Genomic DNA, 20,455 nt, shown 5'->3' on the forward strand with positions numbered 1-20,455 from the left:
TGAGCATCGAAACACAGAGAAAAGAGGAACAACATGAACAAAGGAAAAAGCAATATGTCTGCTCTGGGTTTAAAAACATCCTGTGGTGTCTGTCACAGGTTAAAGGAACCATGTGTGGTTTCAGTCAGGGCAGACTGGCTTTTGTTTTTATTAGTATTGCAGTGTTTATTGTATTAAAATGCAATACAGGTTAAAAATCCTTTTCTGAGCATCTAGGTGTGTATATAGCATCCATCAAGCATGCTTGTGAAAAGGTATGAATAGCTCATTGGAGTGCATCAATTAAAACCTGTCACTGTTTGTGACTCAGGTCCAGACCCAGCCATAGAGGACAAATGCAACTGTTCTAAGTCTGCTGATTTATGGTAGACATTAAAGGACAAGTCCAATGAGCGAAGGCGTATGGATGACGGGGACACGAAACACCAAGACACAACTCAGAATCACTGAAAAAAAAAAATATGATCACATTCACGGCTGCTGCCCCTCCCTCAGCTCCCAGCAGCCACACACTGTACGCAGTGTGCTAACACAGGAGAAGATGTTATAATATAGCGTATGTATGCAAATATCCACTTGGTTCTATACTGTGGATGCTAGTGGTGTTTTAGTAAATAAATCAAGATAATTAACCTCTGGCTCCTTCTGGGTCAGGTGCAAAAATGTAAAAACTCCCCATTTCCCATTCGGCCTGAAGCACCACAGTTTGTCCCACCCCCCCCCCCAACATAGCAGATGACCTCAGTTGCTGAAGCTTTACAAGCCCACAGTGGGAAGATCACTCTGACATTGTCCTCACCATTTTGTTTGCACTAATGTGTAAGGGCTCCCTCACAATTAACAGTGACAGATAAAACTGTGCTGCTCTGATGTACTTGTGTCTCTTGACAAGCCTTCTTTATGTGCACGTGGTTCAATCTGACTCTACAACAGCACATTACATCCTGTTCCATTAACACGACCCATCGGGTCAAACTCAATAAGCTATAAATGGCAGCTTGTTTTTTCTTTTCTTTTTTAAATCTGGTGTTATATTTTAAAGTATACATTTATAGAGCGTTTTAAAACTGATTGAGCCCCCATGGTGTAAAGCTAAAAATCCTCACGCAGGATAAAATGTTGCCAAAAAGCAAAACTACTGCCCTCTAGTGTCTCGACTGTGGAGGTACTTGTGTTTTCTTTGATGCCGATTGAAACAACCTGGTATGAACTGAAATGTTTTCTTTTTTTATACTGCATTATTGTAACTGTACAATAAATATATTTAAGAAACAATTTAAAAATAAAAGTCAAACCTCTAAAAAAGCTAACTCGTGTGTTCAATGACAGAAGACTCAGGAAAATCTGTGGTTTGAGCATTTCACATCTTTATTTCCGTATTTTTTTAACAATGTTGTGGCACCCAGGTCTACAGTCTCAAAAACGTGCACAAAAGTTTTCTTTCCTGCAAATAAAAAATAAAATAAATTCTGACTTGAGCAAAGCAAAGAGCAGGAAACTAGTGTTAAATCACAACCCTTTCTTTGTCTAGTTCCAGAGCTTCAATGATTTCAGTTCTCAGCCTCATCACATTTAATAGACAGATCAGTCAGTGTCCAGGAGTTAACCCCCCTTTGGTAGTTAAAAAAAAATATTTCCTCCATTTAAAACAAATATTCCAACATTTTTTTTTTAGTATATATCAGTCTTTACAAAAAAAGCGAGGAGAACCCTCTGCTTCCGATCCCTTGAGCCAAGCCCAAACCCCGAAAAACCCCCCATCCCAGCAAAATATCAACACATGATCTCAGGACCAGGAGAGGGGGAGAACAGGAATGACGTGTAGAGGGGAGGGAGGGAGGGAGAGGGAGGGAGGAGAGGGGAGGGACTGACATGCGTAGTAATACACATTTTAAATAATCTGGATAAATTCAACTGTGAGAGTTAAAACATTTGTCGTCATAACCAAATATAATCAGTGACAGTGCATGTACAGCTACGTATTCTCCTCAGTGACACGAGCATAATCCATGTTACAAGCACTTCAATTGAAAAAAGGTGACCAAGGGGGAGAACGCCGTGTATATTTAAAGCGAGTGAGTGTGGACATGGAAGTGGACAGACCGACTTTGTGGAACTGGATGAGAAAAAAAAAGGTGAGGTGGGTCGGGGCGTATATAAACACAGAATAAAACAGTCACTCTATTCTTATTTTTGATACTTTTGTTTATTTTTCCTTTTTTGTCTTTTCCTTTTTAAAGAAAAAAACTGACTGTATAGAACTAAATCTATATGCCTATTCAGAGTTTTCCAACTCTACTCCTCTGTGATGGCAAAGAAAGAAAAAAAAGGGAAGAGAGCGAGGGATCCATCCAGGGGGGAAAAAAAGAAAAAAAAAGTCTAATAACAAATCATTAAAACCTCCAACTCGACTCAAAACAGGGAATTAAAAACCTAATTGTTTGCTTCTTTTGACTAAAAACCAGAACAAAAAGAAAATAAATAATGAACTCAGCGGATCAAATCAGTGGCGGTTGACCTTCAAAATGAGGAAGAGGCAGTATAATATATAAACTCTTAAGTCGGATAGTTGCATTGACTGCTTTATGGTAGCCGATGATATAAAAGTGAGATTTAGTGCAGATGCAGTGTCTTATCAGTTGGCAGCCAGTCCTGTGGCCTCAGAGGAAAGCCTGGAGAAACAGACAGAGAGACACCCGGAGACCAGGGAGGGAGAGAGAATAAGGCATGCAATCAACGGACAAGATAAATGTCAACCTTATTAACTGTACATTACAATAATAGAATAAAACAGTAGATGCAGATCAGATGGATTTACTGAATGGGGAATTTTATGCTCTGATATAGAAAAGATCATCAGGTGTCCAGTCTGGCTGCTCCTATTGTCAATGATAGCTTTAATTCAACAGCTGATGAGTCAGATCTGAAAATGATACCGAGTTGTCTGATAATGGAGCTGTGTAAAAAGAAAGAGGTCAATGTTTTTGGAAGATGCACATATTTGTTCTTCTTGCTTAGAAATGGGTGAGTTAGAAGTTCAACACCACTCTCATGTCCATACACTGGTCATCTTAGCTGAGCATACGGACTGTAAGCCATGGGGATCAATCTCCTATCTCCTACAAACCTCATCTGCTGCTCAGGAACCAAAACACTGCATCCTCTTTGTTTAATCCGTCCACAAACTAAAGTGTTGTGAGTGTAACCAAAGAACAACACTTGTGGTTTTAAAGGAGGACATGAGTTGGACTATTTCTTAGTCAGATTGTGTACTTCTCAGGCCAAGAAGTGATTTCCAAGAAAAAGCCTAACACACAAATGGCTATAAAACCCACAACAGCTCACTTCTACACTGTACATATTAAGCAACTGCATTACAACATGACAATCAGCTGTCTTAAAAGAAGGGAGGTTTTTTTTTTTTTTTAACTTCTGCTCATCTTTATGCTACGCTAAGATAACTACTTCTTACTCCAGTTAAATATTCACTGTATGGACATAACACTGGTATCCATCTTTAACTCTGCCAGCGAAGCTGAGGCTTAACTGATGGTTTTAATAACAAAAAAGCGGGAGTTGGTGCCTTTGATACCTGAGGGCAGATTTTGTTGGAATTCAAATTACAATAATTTCTTACACAGAAAGCAGAAAAAAGTGATACATATATACTCTCCGTTATGACAGCTAACATTAGTCACTTAAAATTCACTACAAGAAAAAACTATCCCCATAAATACAATTTGACATCTTAAAAGAGAGCCGCTACCTGAGCAGAGCTTTTACACAAAGAGAGAAATGCTTCGGTACATCAGTGAAATAATTCACCGTCCATGCTAAGTTCAGAGTTATTGAAAAATATAATGCACTCAACATGTCGTTTCTTTAGGAGACAGGCCAGATCAATCTACAGGTATCTAGTTTATAAATATGGCAGCAACCATCTTCCTGGCTGTATATCACTTGTTTGTGCGCATTTGTTTTCTGTAGTAAGCATGGCATGGCACAGCCAGATACAAAAGCAAGTGCAGGTACAGACAACAAAGAGCATTGTCAGTACTTTAGTAGTAGATGACTTATGTTTCCTTCGTTAGTAAGGGGAGAGCCTTCGCCTTTTAGACTTGGAGCCGAGCTCTGGGGCGATTTTGGGCTCAGTGGGGATTGGGTGTGCGGGGTTACTGGCCCCGCTGACAACATGGAGGGCCAGGAGAGGGAGGGGCTTGAGACTGAGGAGACTCGACACACAGGCAGGAGAGCTGGGGAGCAGGGAATCAGTGGAGGAGGAGGAGGAGGAAGAGGAGGAGGGAGGAGGCGGCCCTGGAGCCAACAAGGACAGAGGGATGGAGGCTGAGGGGGGCACCACACAGGAGGAAGAGGAGGAGGAGGAAGAGAAGGAGGAGGTAGCGGCAGAGGAGGTGGTGGTAGTAGTAGTAGTAGTAGTGGTAGTAGTAGTAGTAGTAGAGGTGGAGGGAGGGCACAGGCTGGTCTGTTCAGGGTTCAAGGAGGAGGAGGAGGGAGGAGGTTTAGAGGACTCTACACTGTAGAAAGAGAGACAAGGAGAAAGGGACAACACAGTCGGGATGGGTCACAGGGCAGGCTGGTGAGCAATGGGTGGGAGGGGAGAGGAGGGGGTCGGAAGAGTGGTGGGGAGTGTGTGTGTGGAGGGAGGGGTGGGGAGGGGATCACTCAGGGAAGAGACCAAAACACAGGATAAAAAAAAAAAAAAGCTTCATTAGAAATAAAAGTGTCAGTTACAAAGAAAAAAAACAAAGAGAGGGGGGAGGGGAAAAAAGATCACATCTGTTGTGATGGAGCGATGTCAGGTGCATTGCGCACATAAGCAGGTTAGGTCAGTCATGGAAGAGCACATGATAGTAGGCACATAAACTGGGATGTTCTTCTAAAGTTTAGATTAGGAGAAATGAAATGTGACAGCCCTGCACAACAGCCTGAGAGCAAGAAAAGATTGAGGACAAAAAAAAAAGGAAAAAACACCCGATAGGCCCGAGTAAAGTTTTTTATAACTTCTAGCTCATATTCAACTGATATTCAACTGATGCAACGTTTTCATGTCTCAAAACCTGTGACTGAATCAAAAACCTGTTAACAAATGCCATCACTGGTTATCTCACCTGGCGTTGATGAGGTACTCAGCCAGGCTGATGCTGGCAGGCGAGCCCGTGATGGTGACCTGGCGGTCGGTCGATCCGTCCACTGGATTCGCAATCTTGATCTGGGCGCCTGACATTTGCCTGATCTCATTGATCTTGGCTCCCTGGCGGCCAATGATGCACCCAATTAGCTGCAGTGGAGGAGAGCGGGAACGTTAAGCATCACAACAGAGCTGGGCAGACCTCATCTACATAATGAACACATGATAAAGACAGCCACCTGGGATGAGCCACAATAATGAGTTGTAAGTACTCTTTTTTTTCTTAAAGGGGATAGTTTTGTTAGTTTTAGTTTTCATTTTGGTGAATTGGCCCATTGCCATAATTCCTATAGTTTTAGGAGTAGGTTTGTTACCTTTAATTGCCGGTGCAAGATATTTTTAGAACAGCAGAGCAGAGCTGCTCAGAGCTACACTACAGAGGCTCATGGGATTTCTTGTTTTCCCTCATCAAACTCATCAAATACACAATCCAATACACAATCCAAAATCCCATGAGCTTCCATAGCGTAGCTCTGTGCAGCTCACAGCTCTGCTCCACCATTCTAAAAATAGCTTGCACTGACAATTAAAGGTAACGAACCTACTCCTAAAACTATAGGGATTATGGCAATGGGCCAATTTGCCAAAATGTTGAACTATCCCTTTAACTACAGTCTCACAGAATAGGGTTGGGGTTAGCATTGAAACAGTGAATGGATGAGACAACAAGCCTCAACTTTAACTGCTCGACAGTGATAAAAAGCTACTTTTTGCACTTACATCATTTGGAATGGTCATCTCATGGGAACTGGTTTGAGCAGAAGCATCTATCCCTGAAAAATAAACAACAGTTAAATAACCAAAACAATGTTGCAAATGAGTCCACAGGTAATACAAAGTGTGCAGCCACCTGGATGACAGGATATCAAGATGTTGTTAGATGAGAATTAGGCAATCTGACGTTTTTATATTGTGATCTATCCCAACGACATCTTCTTTCCAATCACACTAAGGATTTTTACAAGTAGCTCGTGCCAAAAAAGGACCTGACATAGCAGCTGTATCCGTAAACTTTATCGGGGAACTGATCTCTGCAGGTAAAACGACAAATCTATGCAACCAAAAATCCAAAGAAAAATCATGGCGAGCCAACGCTGGACAGAGAAGACTGACGCGGTCACAGTCCAGCAGGTGTCTGTAGAAAACGTGGGATTTAAAACATTTAAGCTGCCCTGGACGATCAGTGAAGTCTTTTTGGGTTTATCAGTGTATTCAAATGACAATGCATTTCTTGTTTTCATCAAATATGTCTGAAGACGCAAAACAACCGATAAGCCAGCAAACCGATCGTGCTCCTCGGCAAACGAGTTAATAAAGTGCTGCATCGACAGGCGGTGGCTCATGTCGTGCTGCGTACCAGTGAATCCCTGGTTGCTTGGTGCGATGGGGAAGGGGCTCTGCTGCATAGCCAACTGGTGAAGCTTGGTGAGCTGTGGAGAGATAGCAGCAGAGGAAGACTGTGAGAGTGAGAGAGGAGACAGGGAGAGAGGTGGAGGAAATGGAAAACACAGGAAGAGGGAAAAACAGAGCAAAAAAAAAAAATCACAGTCAGTACAGACAGCCACACAGAGGACCTTCCAAACACAGAAACAAACAACGTCACACACTTAGGTTAATATAGCAGTGTGTAGAAAGATCTTTTGTGCTTTGAAAAGAAAAAAAAAACTCTGCGTGGATCACTGGTGTCTGTCAATCAGTGTGTTTTGGGACTTGTCTATGTTGGGTACCCCATAGGCTTTCATCCAAAGTGCAGGCTGCTTCTCTCTGGTCTTCAGGGTCAGGGAACAAAACACAAGGAGGGGAGCTCTCAATATGTAGAGGACTTCCTAACCAACACCAATACAGGACCCAGACATGAACTGAGACAGATACGTGGCTTAACACTCTACAAGTTATCTCCATCACAGCTGGAAGGGAATACTTAAGAGATGAGTTTTCCGTATCTCCTTGATAAAGACACTTTAACTATTACATAATGACAGCTTTTTTTTATATATATCTGATTGCATATGTTTTATCATACAGCTTCTTATCCGACCGGTACTTTCTACTTTACTGCTATTCAATGACAGGTAAAGCTTATAATATCTGTTCGTTCTAACACAACCAAAACTTTTGAACAAACATCTAAAAAACTCATTAAAATAAAAGAAGATAAAGTTAAGTAAAGAGACACACAGGCGGAGCATGAACTAATAATGATGGGTTAATAAAGCTGGGAAAGGGAAAAAAAAAAAAAAAGCATTTTTATTTGGGACAGGCTGCGATGAACAAAACATGTCAAACAAGACGGAACAAAAAAGGGAAAAAAAAGAAAAGAGTGAGCAGCAGGAACAGATTATTATTCATGGAACAGTGGAGAATCTGGACAAACACAAACAACAAATGTCATCTTCATTGAGGACCGACTGCCAGTCAACTGAGGGACTACACAAACATGAGGTACTAACAGAGCTGCTCTCCAAAAATCTGATAATAGTGGGCTGAACAGGGGGGCACAGTAAAATAAAATAAGGGGGCAAGTGTATCCACAGTTACAGGCTGGAAAACGAGGGTTGTGCGGGTGGGTGGGCGTACTTTTGAGGAGAACAGTTGTAATTATGTGTGGAGGTGGAGGGAGGAGGAGGGGAGGGAGAGGGTGGGTGGGGGTGTTTCATGTAAAAATGTCTACTGCACTTACATCTGGCTGTGGAATCGCGTGTTGTCCTTGTACGGCATATGCCTGAAACAAATGAGAACAAAGCTTTCATAGGCCTCACATCTGAGTGTGTCGGACACCGTAGTGCTCCGGCCACATCCTCCTAGTGGATACATCTCACTGAAGCTTTTTATAAATTCAGATTTATATGATCTAAGAATATCAACAGGTATGTCTTGTCCAAAATCTCCACATTTCTGGGAAAAGTGAAATCTTTAGAGACATTGCAGTAGAATTAAGGAAAACCAGAAGGAGAGATTTTTTTCCTTCAAAGAATAAAAAAAGGCATTTAGAAAGATAAAAAAGAACCTTCAAGCACTTCCGACAAGCACCAGAAAGCGTTTGGTTCAGACCGACAATAGCAGGAAACAGGCCACTTCACTTTAGAAAGCAAATGTTCAAAACAATGAAACAGACTGTGTAATCAAACGGATAAAAGGCCCTGTAATAAACTGCCTCTAGGGCAAATATTGAATGATCAGACTATCATTTTCAAATACCTTCAACAGCTGCTCACCTAAGTGACTGCTGAGCGTAGGAGAGCCACGCTTGATTTGAGAGATTACTTTACTTTGAGGTAAGGAACTTCTGAGCCTTTTCATCACATTAAAGGTTTCTAGGTATATGATATTCTATCCTGATCAAAACTAACTACTGCAACATAAATACCCCCACCCCCCAATACATCATGAACACACACGTGGGATCCCGTGCCCCTCTGAAGTGTTGTATATACCTGTCCTCCTGCAAAGATGACGGGCGATCCTGAGGGCTTGGGTCGGTAGGGGATAGTGACCCCCTTAGGGGGAGACTGTACAGGAGACAAAAGATGCATCACTTCATTACTACACATATCACATGTCATATGCTGGAAGAAATCGAAGTTACATTAATAGTGAACTGCTGCTGTAATACACTATGGCTCGACTGCAGCAACAGTATTTCATTTGATTTAAAATTAGCTTTATTTAGAGTTTAGTAAAACAAAAACAAACAAAAAAAATGTAATTCAGTTTCTAAAATTAAGTTCAAGTTAATTGCAACATTTCAAATGAAACTTAGTTTAGTGAAGCACAGTTTATTTATTTAAACTGAGCTGAAAGAGGCTTGAATTTTAATTTTGGTGCTGCTGAATTTTGATTTGAGAAACGGTTTAATCTGGTTTAAAAGTTAAACCTCATATGGTGCAATCCAGTTTTAACCTGGTAACAGTAATATTAAAGACACAGGATGATATAGCTTCGCCTCATCCTTTGAACATCTGTCTCAATTGGGTGTTTGTATTTCCCTGTATTGCATATAATTATGCTAAAATATGTAAATTCTGTAATTAAATTTCATACAGGGCCCTAAAGTGTTTATAATACCTTTAAAGTTCTACCAGCTGCTATCGATCAGCTGAAGACCTTCATGTTTCAAGCCCAAAAACACAACAGCCAGTGGTCCAGAGATCGCAGCATTTCACATTATTAATTTACAGGACAACAGCTGCCAATTCATTTTGCTTCATTGCTTTCATGTGTCCACTGACCTCAAGCATGACCACACAGATCTGCTTCACACACTCGATTATCGACTGGGGAGTGCCTGCGATAGTGATGGCGCGCTCCGTGGAGTTGGGGAGCATGTCTCCTGCCACTTGTACCTGAGCACCGGTTGACTGAAGCAGACAGACGGAGAGAAAGAAGAAAAGAATATAAGACCAGATCAGTGTTTGATGCACTAAATCCCACATGCACAATGAAATGGTCACATTACATTGAAGATTTTTGAGCCCACATGTTTTTGTGTTACAGCTTTCTTTTGTATACACTCTCATCTCTGCGTACCTCTCGAATTTCCTTGATTTTGCAGCCACCTTTCCCAATGAGGGAGCCACACTGGCTGGCAGGCACCACAATGCGTAGGGTCACTGGGGGCTTGCTGGTAGCTGTGCTGTTTGTCATTGAGCTGCTTATGTCCTGTGAATAAAAAAGCTAATCTGGTTGGTATTTAGGCTGGTCACTGCAAATTTGTTAGCGAGTATAAAACGGGACTTACCTCTTCCAGCTTTTCAATGATCATGGAGAATGCTTTAAAGATGGCCGTGGTTGGACCTGCCAATGTAATGATCCTCTCAGGACAGTTGCCCTCAGAGATGTTGATGCGAGCCCCACTCTACAGAGGAGGAAGAAGGAAAGCAAATAGAATATGAAGAGATTTGGAAGATTAGTAACAAACGGTGTAAATCTGCCAACTGTGTCCTGTTGTCCTGCTGAATTGTGCCATAACCAGAGTAAAGAAATGGGGAAAAAAGCCCTCACCTCTTCTCTCATCTTCTTCACAGATTCACCTTTCTGTTAGCAGAAGATCACAAAGTCAGACTCGTTAACACTTACAAACACACATCTTCAAATGGTGAAAGACGATCAAGATTAAACGTGTCAAGCAGTGGCTTACCTTTCCGATAATACTTCCGACTTCCTAAAAGAAAACAGAAAAAGAGTCGTATTAGACTGTATAATCGTCTTTTCACAACTTTTAGTACCACAGAGCAGGACACGCCGAGCCTCTATAGCTATAGCCTGGTTTATCTGTCAGTGATGAGGAGTCTTAAATGAGCAAAGCAGTGTAGGGGCACAATCTTCAGAAATGACTGGGTGACCCATTATAATAATTGAGGATGCTTCCATTGATCATCTGCTGATTAAAGCAGGACAACAAATAGGTACAAAATATCAATCAATTGGTTCTTTTTTCTTTCTTTCTTTTTTTAACTGAGGGAAAAATGCTCAGGACTATCCATTATGAATTCCCAGCATCTCCCCCACAGTCAGAGTTTGTTTTTATCTCATCTGACACAGTCTTAGGACGGCACTGCTGACCACAGTGAGACACAGGGTGTAGTCAAGCTGTAGACTACTAATGCACAGCTACAGTGGGGCCTGTTTTAGGATGCTACAAGCTAGGAAACGCTTCTGGAGGATATTATTTTTTGGATGCAGCACAGTTTGCTCTCACAGCAGTAAAGACGGACGTATGCGTCAGAACCTGACTTAGAGCAGCTGCTTCTTACCACGGGGCATCTCAGCATGTGAAGTCTCAATAACAACAGGTCACCGTGGAATTTAAGATGCAACAAGTGTAAAGCCACAGCACAGGTGAATTGGTGAACTGTGGCAATTGCAATGCAAAGCACATCCTGCTGGTAAATCTTGTTTGAATGAGGGGTAGAAATTGCTGTTTGTGATATTACTTGATGTTTGAAGCTACTCTGATCATTTGGAGAGGAGTGCAACTTTAGTAGCTATAAAGGATATAACCGCAGAGCTCAGAAGGTGGCCAGAATTGCAGTATTTCCGAAATAAGTAGACATCAGCAAAGAGGAACATTTTAATATTTTAGTAGTACATTGAGTTGATACTTGATATGCATCAGATTCAGGCATGTGGCAAACACGATCTCCTACGTGCTAGCCGCAGCTGTATAACACACCAAAACACCATTCCACTTTACTTTGAGATACATGATGCCATCAGTGTCAATACCCTTACTCATCACATCAAAGTCCCTGCCCTTACCATCCCCACGGGGACTTCATTTCCATAAATATAACGTCATAGGCTATTAGAGTGCAGACACAAGCAGCTGTATGGGTGACCTCACCTTGCCATGCATGAGCAGCCTAATGGTAAGGGTGACATTGAGTCCTCCTTCAATCACACCGGAGTCCATAACTGCAACTGCAACCGTTCCGTCCGTTTAGAACTGGGGTCTTTGGTCTCCGAGATGGATCTAAAGGGACAAAACACACACACACACACAACAGATAAGGTATTGTATATCAAACTCGATCACGTGACAAGACTGAAGGTGAAAAGAGAACACACAACATGAAAGAAGATATAAGGAGTGACAAAAAGAAGAGAGACAGATGGTGTGTCTTTGGTCTTTATCCCACGTCCCTTAACAATGACTTAAACAACAGTGGTTCACTGTGTTGTATAAACCTACAGCAGCATGCTGCATACCCCCTGGCCAGTTCATAGGTTATCCATGCACTGGCTGAAACATTTCGGACCCATTTCTTCATATATTATATTTATTGAGAATACAGATACAGTCTTGCTTGGTTGTTATAGTCAAAAATCATAATGACACAAAGTATTTCGAGGCCCCTTCCTTACTAATTTTGACAAACTAAAAATATCCAGTTTAGTCACATCTTTTGGCTAACTGTGCAAAGTTAGGTGGCAAATTTAAAAATATACCATGATAAATTTCCAGACGACTAACTTCCTCTTCGGAAATACATATAAACCTTTCATAAAGTGCATGATACAGTTGTGCCACAGCCTGTGCTAACGACAATGCCAATGAAAGCTGATGCGTACTACGATGAAAGAAAAAAGGAAAAACTGCTAAGGTTTCACTCTCACTGTGCAAACTACATGCTGCTAGTTTGGTGCATTTTATTTCCCGACAGCTGGATGCTGCTCTAACTCCAGTTATTCGACTCTAAACAAGTAAATTGGCCATGGACGCATCTCAGTGTTAACTGGGAAACATATGGGTCTAACGAGCTAACGCTGCCTCCATCATTAGCAATGAATCAAGTTTATCAACAAACATGCGGACAATTCATCCCTCGGTATCACACTTGGGGCTGTATTTCGTAATATTCCCTCACGAGCATGTTCGGAACGAAAAGTAAATATATTATCTGCTGAGTACTGCTATGTTTATAAGTTTAAACCAAGTCCATTTAACTATTAATGTTGTTGAAAGTCAGTTAGCCGTTTAGCATTTCGGTCTCGCGCCGTGTTGGGGAAATGAATGGAGCATGCACGCGCTACTTAGCAACGCTAGCTACTTAGCTAAATTGCTCAGTGTTGTTAAAAATGGTCCCAAAAGAGATATCATTGAAGCCATCGTATCGTGGCTCTCTTTAGACCCAGAGCGGACACTGAACAGGAGACAGGAGGTTTTTAAAGGCGACATTAACACCAAACTTCCCCACGTTGAGACTGCGTGCTCATCGCGGTGCGGCCTGTTAGCAGCTAGCTGCTGCTGCTGCTGCTGCTGGGCGCGATTTCTTTCTACCACTTCTGATCACAACAACAGATATAAAAACAGCGATAATCAAAATAAAACTCACCTGACTCCTGCGCTGGTAAGTGACTGGGGGGAGGGTTGGGGTTGTAAGGGTAGAAGGGGAGAGGTTCGGGAGGGTAGAAACCCGGGGGAGAGTTTAGAGAGGACTCGGGGAAGAGGGAAGAGTGATGTGAGATCGAGCTCCACTCCTTTACACAAAGACAACAAAATCATCACCTCTGAACTTTCCCCTTTCACCCAACCCAGACTCCCCCCATCCCGGCTCTGACCGAAGCCCCCCCTCCAAAAAAAAAACCTTCCTTTAACAAAAACCTAGTAGCACATTTGTTGGACAAAATGCTACAATATAGCGGCTTTAAAAAAAAAAAAAAAAAAAAGGATCTTATATATTTTTTTTAAAGTTATTGCGTACAATGAAGACATACGGTAGTTGTATTGGTGTAAATCAGCCAGGTCTGCAGTCTGAAATAACAGATTCCCCACATTATGTATGTAGAATTAACTGTCAAATAGGCACAATGCTTTATAAGTTTTTTCTCATATGTTCATATTTACAAACTTCAATAAAATGTAGAAGGCCACTAGTGGGCGCAAGGTGTATTGCAACTGGTTTATAACTGCAAATGGAGACAACACAGGCAACTCAGACTTCTCATACATCTCTTTATTTCATAGGAATAATTAAAGGTACTTTATAAGTAATCACGAGCAATGACATAAAGTAATGTACAATAATACATTTTTAAAAAATAAGAGGAAAAAAATCAGTAGGCCTAAATAAAGACATTCACTCCTATCATCGCCTCCTCTAGGTTAATCTTTGTGAGGAAAAAAAAAGAAACATTTACATTTTTTGTTTTTACTAAATCACAGTGTAAGTCTTTTTTTTTAATGCAAACATTAATCTGTTAAGATAGTTGTGTGTACTTTGCTGTATTCCCTCTTGAGAATACTTCGATATGTTTGCAAAGTATGAGTGTCTTTTTTTATTATTTAAAAGAAACCAAAAACACAAAAACTTTGACACAAACATTACAAAAAAATCATGTGTGCCAGGAAAAGTTACTGTTGTGGGGATGCATCATTTGCATCCAATTTTAGTGAAATAATAGTAAATAGTACATACTAGATGTACTACAGTAGATGTGCATTTTTCAGTAACTTTCATTACAAGTGGAAACAATGCTGTTTGAGTGTTTATGATTTATAGTAAAGCTCTTTTGTGAAGCAGCATATCTGTGAAAGCCAAAGCCCTGTCTTAAACCGATGTCTTCAGTCCGAGTCACTGCTACTGCTGCTGCTGCTGCTGGAGGACTGTGGAGGGGGAAAAAGAAGAAATATTTATATTCAGTTCAATTAAAGCTGGATAAAACAAAAGACAAATGTGGGAAAAAAAACTAAATTGTCCAGGTCAAAGGTTGGGGATAACATCTTATTATTCATTAAGTAGACTAGGTTATGCAATGGTCAAGTGGAAAGAAAGTTATTATCATCTTAAATCTCACACTTGTTATGAGACCCTCCCCAAAAGAACTGAGATGTATGTGACTCCCAGATGCATTTAGAGATCATTGTGGTCTCTATAGGTTAGTCAAGGCTTGCAAGTATTTAGGAGTAAACAAGCATTTTTATGTTTTCTCTCCTTTTTGTTCTTTCCGTTCAAGCAGATATTTCTAATCTAGTATCAATTTTCTACCTGACAGAAAATCACAATTTCTTTTTTCAGCTATTTAGCTGGATAATCAATATTCAAACTCATGTTTGGTTGCAGAGTCATATAAAACAGACTACTATCTTTCTGTCCTCACACAACTCAGTATAGTATTTAATAATATAACATTTATCATTACAGTAATAATAACAATTATTTTATGATAATATTAAATACTTTGATGCCCATAAAGTTGGATTTTTTTTTAAAAACTCTTCTCATGAAATGATTGTGACAATGCAATTTATTCTTGATCAAGTGTATCTTCTCAACAATGTATTGATCAATTTCGTCCAAACATAGGCTATCACTGTGAAAATTAAACCACAATTAACCTTTATAATGGGAATAAAAAGAGGAATGTGTCTGAAAACAAAATTATTCCAACATAAAAATTATTCCAACTTTATGGGCAACAGTGTATAACCCGGCCTTAGTCATGCTAATTCCCAGTAGCACTGTGTTTCACTGGTTGTGCTGCACTTTGCACTAATGGAGTCAGTGGTAATGTTTGCAGATTGAAATTAAGTGTGAGGCCTCGGGGTGTGGGGCGTTGGCAGGTTCAAGTTTATGTTTTTTATCTAGTATTGTCATTGATCTTTCACCTACAGGAGGGGCCACTTTAGATAACTCTTACATGGTTTACCTTTACATGCAACCTCACCTTGCCATGCTTGTGGTGCTTCCCTTTATGTCCTTTCTTCTTCATCTTCTTCATCTTTTTGTGGGCTTTGTGTCCAACCATGCCCATTCCCATTCCTGCCACTCCTCCGGCCAACGCTCCAGCCATGGGATTCATTCCTCCATGATGACCTTTGTGGTGGCCTTTATGACCCCCTTTTGGAGATTTTGGGAATGGTCCCGGGTGAACACCTGCGGGAGGGACCGCTGGATATCCACCTGGAGCCATAGGGTAAGCTCCTGGAGCTCCGTACGGCATCGCCCCTGGAGGTGCATTCGGCATCATGGCTGGGTTCATGGCTGGGTTCATGGCACCCGGGTACTGACCAGGTGGGAACGTTGGATTAGGAGGGTGGGGGAAGACTCCTCCAGGAGGTGCAGGATATGCAGGGTTGTAGCCAGGAGGGTAGGCAGGGTTTGGTGGGCCCACTGGAGGCGGGGGTCCTGTTACACATCAATGAACATGAACATTTCACTCTTCCCTTGAATATTTTCAAACAACTATAAGCAAGTCAAGAACTATTAAAATGATATGCGTCGTATTCTACCTTGATTTGGCCACATGTTTTTTGACCAGACTGTTCAAACACTTCAGAGGAAAACCTGAGGAAACAGTGAGTATTCAAATGTAATGAATATAACATTTATATAACATACATGTAAAAAGCAACTTTTGGAAGGAGTGTTTTTCTTTTTTTTTTCCAAATGCTTTTGTCTGCTGATGTGAGATAACACCTTTCATATTTGTTATTACTACATCTGGTTGTTATAGAGCAGGCCTGTACATATATATGTTGCATGCTGCATACAAACTACTATCTGTAGATCTACTGTACTTTATAAACTTACTTTATTATAAAACTTTATTACAACTCATAATAAAAGTGAATTACAAAATACGCCTTTTGTCAATATAGCCATTTTCAAATATTATCACACATTTATACTTCAAGACCATGTTGTTATAACATCAAATAAAGTATATTTACCTATTTATTTAAGTGTTGCACGAGGTATTGTTGTTGTTGTTTTTTACTTGATTATTACATTTATGTGCCCTCTGCGTAAAATTGCAAATATTATACATTTTTATCCACCCCACTATGTTTATTTGACAGAATTAGTTATTTTGCAAGGTCTGGTTTTACAAATAAAATAGGCGATGTGATTATTTTGTAAAATTTGATATTATGATTGGCTCCATCTTGACCATGAGTAGCCTAATATAAAATGTTCCATACACAATATTGCCACAGTGATATTCAAATTTAATAATTTAGGCAAATTAAAATGATATAACACTGAAAAGAATAATGCTGTCACTTATATTGCTGACTTTAAGTGGTTGAATCATTTTTACTTGAAACAAAGTATCATTTAGTAGCCTGCTAACTCCTGAGGTGGGTGCACCTTTAAAATGATAACCAAGTGTATACGTCAGTAGATTATGGGCTTACTTTGTTATAAAACTTTATTACAACAACTTACAAAACACATGAAACCACAAATTTACATAATTTTAGTACGTTTCCAACACAATTACGTGCTCATCTATCACAACTCATATAATGTTATGTCTAATTACTTTATAATCCCTAAACGATCACCTGTAATTTCAAAACATTTTTTGATCATTTACCCCAGGTAGCCTATGATGTGACAGAAATCACAGACATAGGTCTAACTCATCTGAGTGATGCAGTTTGGACTTGTTATGTCAGAAAGTCGCTGTTTATAATCACTGTTTGCTAATGGAGAGGTTTCATAGACTTACCTTAGAAAGTTGCCTCGGCTCTAGGTAAGTTTGTCCAGAACTCAGACTGAGGCTGAGCTGAGCTCCTTCACTGTTCTGTCTTCCGCATTGAGGTGAACAGCAGCAGCAGGAAGCCACGCCCGCTGTTAAAGGATACGCACATACTTTACGTAATGACGACATTCCTGTGAACAGTGAATGAGAAGCTGATCTACCAGTTTCTATTGATAATGGGGTGATGATGTTTACCAATAAGTCATTACAACGGGAGGGGTCACGCGGGTTTGTCCACAACACACAAGCGCGTGTGCGTACATGCTTGACGTGAAATGATTATTATTAACGGTTGTGAGTCACTCACAAGTCCATGACATCATGGATCATCAGTAAATGTAGTCTTACAACACAGTAAAATACAACACAGAGTGTCCTATTGCTTTAATTTTCCATCTGAACAAAGACAACAAAGATGTCACCCAGAATAACTCTGAACTGAACTTTGTTCAGTTAGTGGATACAATCCCTTCTAGATTATAGAAGGCCATTGAACTGAGGAATCACAGAAGAGTAAAAGAGTCAAGTTAATTTTAAATATCATAAATTAACTTGTAAATGTTCAAAAACTCCATTATGTCTCTGAAAAATGTGGCAAGAATTTAGGCTTTTATAATAAATACCAGTACAGATATTTAAACATTTCATGACTGAATTAATAACAATCATCATGGCTGCATTTAATTATGAGTCCATTAGGTTACTAGAGGCCTTTCTAACAGCAAACAGACCAACCTGACATAGGAGAAGCACTGTTGCTGATATTAACAATTACTCTATTTTGTTGATGAACACTACATGCATGAACACTACAGACCCTGACACTGAAGCAGCGTAAACTGAATTAATTCATTCATTAATTTTATTATTCACACCCTGTCCCAAGCTTTTCTGAAGAACGTGATAACTTGTTGTCATGGCAACTAGAGTGATGTGACAGAGCCACAATTAACAGTAGGCTATTAGCTCCACATGATTTTTTCCCTACCATGATAAACCTTGATATCTGCAGTCAAATTAGAAACCTAAATAAAGACACTCAATAAATGTGCCAGCTACCCCGCTGGGGTGAATTTTCATGAGAAAATATAAAAAAACATATTTACATTTTTTTTTTACAGACACACAAAAAAGAATAAAAATGCACATAATTATAATGTACAGTATATATATATATATATATTTTTTTTTTTTTTTTTTTTTTTTTTTTTTTTGACAGAAACACAGAATGGTTGACGTGAACACAACAAAATAAATAAAAAGTAAAGAAACATGTTAACATACATTCAAGCATTCAACTTTAAAAATACCTCACATTCACAATATGATAAAATAGTAGTTTTCTATATATAGTGATCTATAGTCTGGCTGCTCTCTTGTGAAGTAGCATTGCGGTGAAAGCCATGTCTTCAACAGGTGGTCTCAGTCCGAGTCACTGCTGCTGCTGCTGCTGCTGCTGCTGCTGGAGTACTGTAGCGACAAAGAGAATAATATTCAGATTATACATGTTTAATGTCGAGAAGTCACAGACAGGTTTGTACTTGGCCTTATTTCTATCAATTCCACCCCTGTGTTTATTTTTGTATACTGCACAGCCACTACTCACAGCAACCATGACACCTGGAAAATTAAACCACTACTGTGTGTTAAACTTGTGAAAGCCCCGGTCTTAACTGAACCTGTTCACACCCACATCAGCTCTATCTGACAGAGAGATAGTAAAATCCAAAATGGCCACGTCATGCAAAGGAGATGAACCGGACTAACTGGAATCAGCTGCAGCATTAAAGCAGAAGTAAGCGGAATATTTGTGTTAAAGCAGAAGTAAGCGATATTTTTGTGTTAATATAAGTCTTAAATAGTTATATCTTCTGACAGCAATCACTTATATAGAGTGTTTGGTCTGAAACACGGGTCTGTCAGTCACTCTGCTCTGCTGTAAGCCGAGGAGAAAACTTTCCTTGTATCCTACAACCTTTATCCAATGAGGAGAGAGAACGGCATAAAGGGGCAGTCCTCTCTGTGTGTGCAGCCAAGGGATGCACGTGAATGTGGTGACGTAGGGACGAGGGCGGGGACTGCTAACTCCATCGGCTGACAAGAAGTTAGCCAAAACGACCGGATCGCTTACTTCTGCTTTAATATGCGGCCTGCAGGTGGGGCCATTTTCAAAACTCTTACATAAAACCCAATCTCACCTTGCCGCATCTGTAGTGCCCATGCTTGTGCCACTTGTTTGCCTTCCTCATCTTCTTCATCATCTTTTTGTTGGCCTTGTGTGTCATTGACCCCATGACCATTGCAGTCAGTCCTCCGGCTAACCCTCCAGTCATGGGACGCATCCCTCCATGAGGTGGATATCTGTAGCAGCCTTTATGGTGACCCCATCTTGGAGAGTGTGGGTATGGTCCTGGTCCTGGTCCTGGGTAAACACCTGCAGGAGGAACCACTGGATATCCACCAGGAGCCATAGGATAAGGATGAGGTGGATAAGAATGAGGTGGATGATGAAGTCCTGGAGCTCCATAAGGCATCGCCCCTGGAGGTGCATTCGGCATCATGGCTGGGTTCATAGGAGCTGGGTACGGGCCAGGTGGGAACGCTGGATTTGGAGGGTGGGGGAAGACTCCTGGAGGTGGTGCAGGATATGCAGGGTGGTAGCCAGGAGGGTAGGCAGGGTGTGGTGGGCCCATTGGAGGAGGGGGTCCTGATAAACATAAAAGAACATGCACATCTGAGCATTAAGACAACTTATTAAAATGGTATAAAAATCTAAATAAAAAGTCATGAGATATCACTGTTCATGTGTGACATGATCCCACCTTGATTTGGCCACATCAGAGAGAGTTCAAGTACTTCAGAGGAAAACCTGGGGAAACTGTGAGCAAATGAATGCAATGAATATTTAGTCAAAACAATGTCCAACCAGAATACAAAATATCGTCATCATTTTAAGTTTCAAATACTATATTCCTACAAAAAAATTGAGTTCTACAATCAATTAGTGCTTCAAATAAAAGTTGTTTTTACTGATGATGATTTCTGTCAGCTATCTATAGGCTATAATGGAAAATCAACACAATTTCCTAAAGCCCATTAAGGCTTCTTCAAATTTAGGTCCAACAGCAAACAAAAACAAACATTAAAAATAGGTCTAACTCATAAATGTCTTTCATGGTTGTTTTGTCCCATACAATCTACTTAAAATCACTGTTTGTCAATGGCTACATTTCAGAGACTTACCTGGGAAACCTG

At 40.4% G+C, this 20,455-nt stretch overlaps 3 protein-coding genes across 7 annotated transcripts; all 3 read right to left on the bottom strand.

The window, feature by feature from the left end:
- Window positions 1–1,347: 1,347 nt before the first annotated feature.
- LOC310986716 (poly(rC)-binding protein 2) lies at window positions 1,348–13,256 on the bottom strand. Of its 5 annotated transcripts, none has more exons than XM_083972766.1 (13): window positions 13,045–13,256; window positions 11,553–11,681; window positions 10,347–10,370; window positions 10,211–10,243; window positions 9,948–10,064; window positions 9,737–9,868; window positions 9,439–9,567; window positions 8,644–8,718; window positions 7,890–7,931; window positions 6,567–6,639; window positions 5,930–5,982; window positions 5,130–5,299; window positions 1,348–2,672 (listed from the first exon to the last, which is right to left on the bottom strand). In XM_083972766.1, exons 2-13 carry the CDS (start codon window positions 11,619–11,621, stop codon window positions 2,636–2,638), a joined length of 954 nt encoding a protein of 317 aa, XP_083828892.1. In that variant the 5' UTR covers window positions 11,622–11,681; window positions 13,045–13,256; the 3' UTR covers window positions 1,348–2,635. The 5 variants fall into 5 exon arrangements, with proteins under 5 accessions (XP_083828892.1, XP_083828890.1, XP_083828891.1 ...); XM_083972764.1 differs by having other exon boundaries at window positions 6,567–6,666; XM_083972765.1 differs by having other exon boundaries at window positions 9,737–9,883.
- Window positions 13,257–13,650: 394 nt separating this feature from the next.
- Window positions 13,651–17,303, bottom strand: LOC310985865 (uncharacterized protein). The gene is made up of 4 exons (XM_083971526.1): window positions 17,168–17,303; window positions 15,942–15,996; window positions 15,377–15,837; window positions 13,651–14,315 (listed from the first exon to the last, which is right to left on the bottom strand). The coding sequence occupies exons 2-4, from the start codon at window positions 15,955–15,957 to the stop codon at window positions 14,274–14,276; spliced, it is 519 nt and encodes a 172-aa protein (XP_083827652.1). The 5' UTR covers window positions 15,958–15,996; window positions 17,168–17,303; the 3' UTR covers window positions 13,651–14,273.
- A 1,319-nt stretch (window positions 17,304–18,622) lies between these two features.
- On the bottom strand, window positions 18,623–20,078 carry LOC310985821 (uncharacterized protein; the record flags this gene model as incomplete). The annotated part of the gene is made up of 3 exons (XM_083971483.1): window positions 20,023–20,078; window positions 19,399–19,907; window positions 18,623–18,670 (listed from the first exon to the last, which is right to left on the bottom strand). The coding sequence occupies exons 1-3, from the start codon at window positions 20,036–20,038 to the stop codon at window positions 18,623–18,625; spliced, it is 573 nt and encodes a 190-aa protein (XP_083827609.1). The 5' UTR covers window positions 20,039–20,078.
- Between the last annotated feature and the right edge of the window lie 377 nt (window positions 20,079–20,455).

The sequence above is a fragment of the Trachurus trachurus genome (genome assembly GCF_905171665.1).
Source record: "Trachurus trachurus genome assembly, chromosome: 5".
NCBI lineage: Eukaryota > Metazoa > Chordata > Actinopteri > Carangiformes > Carangidae > Trachurus > Trachurus trachurus.

Coding starts and splice junctions, on each gene's coding strand:
- LOC310986716 (XM_083972763.1), bottom strand. CDS start 11,621: ATGGACTCCGGTGTGATTGAAGGAGGACTCAATGTCACCCTTACCATT. Junction 9,568..9,736: donor AAATCAAGGAAATTCGAGAG/GTACGCAGAGAT, acceptor TGTCTGCTTCAG/TCAACCGGTGCTCAGGTACA. Junction 6,667..7,889: donor ACGCGATTCCACAGCCAGAT/GTAAGTGCAGTA, acceptor TCACTCTCACAG/TCTTCCTCTGCTGCTATCTC.
- LOC310985865 (XM_083971526.1), bottom strand. Junction 14,316..15,376: donor AGCACCACAAGCATGGCAAG/GTGAGGTTGCAT, acceptor CCCCCTCCACAG/TCCTCCAGCAGCAGCAGCAG.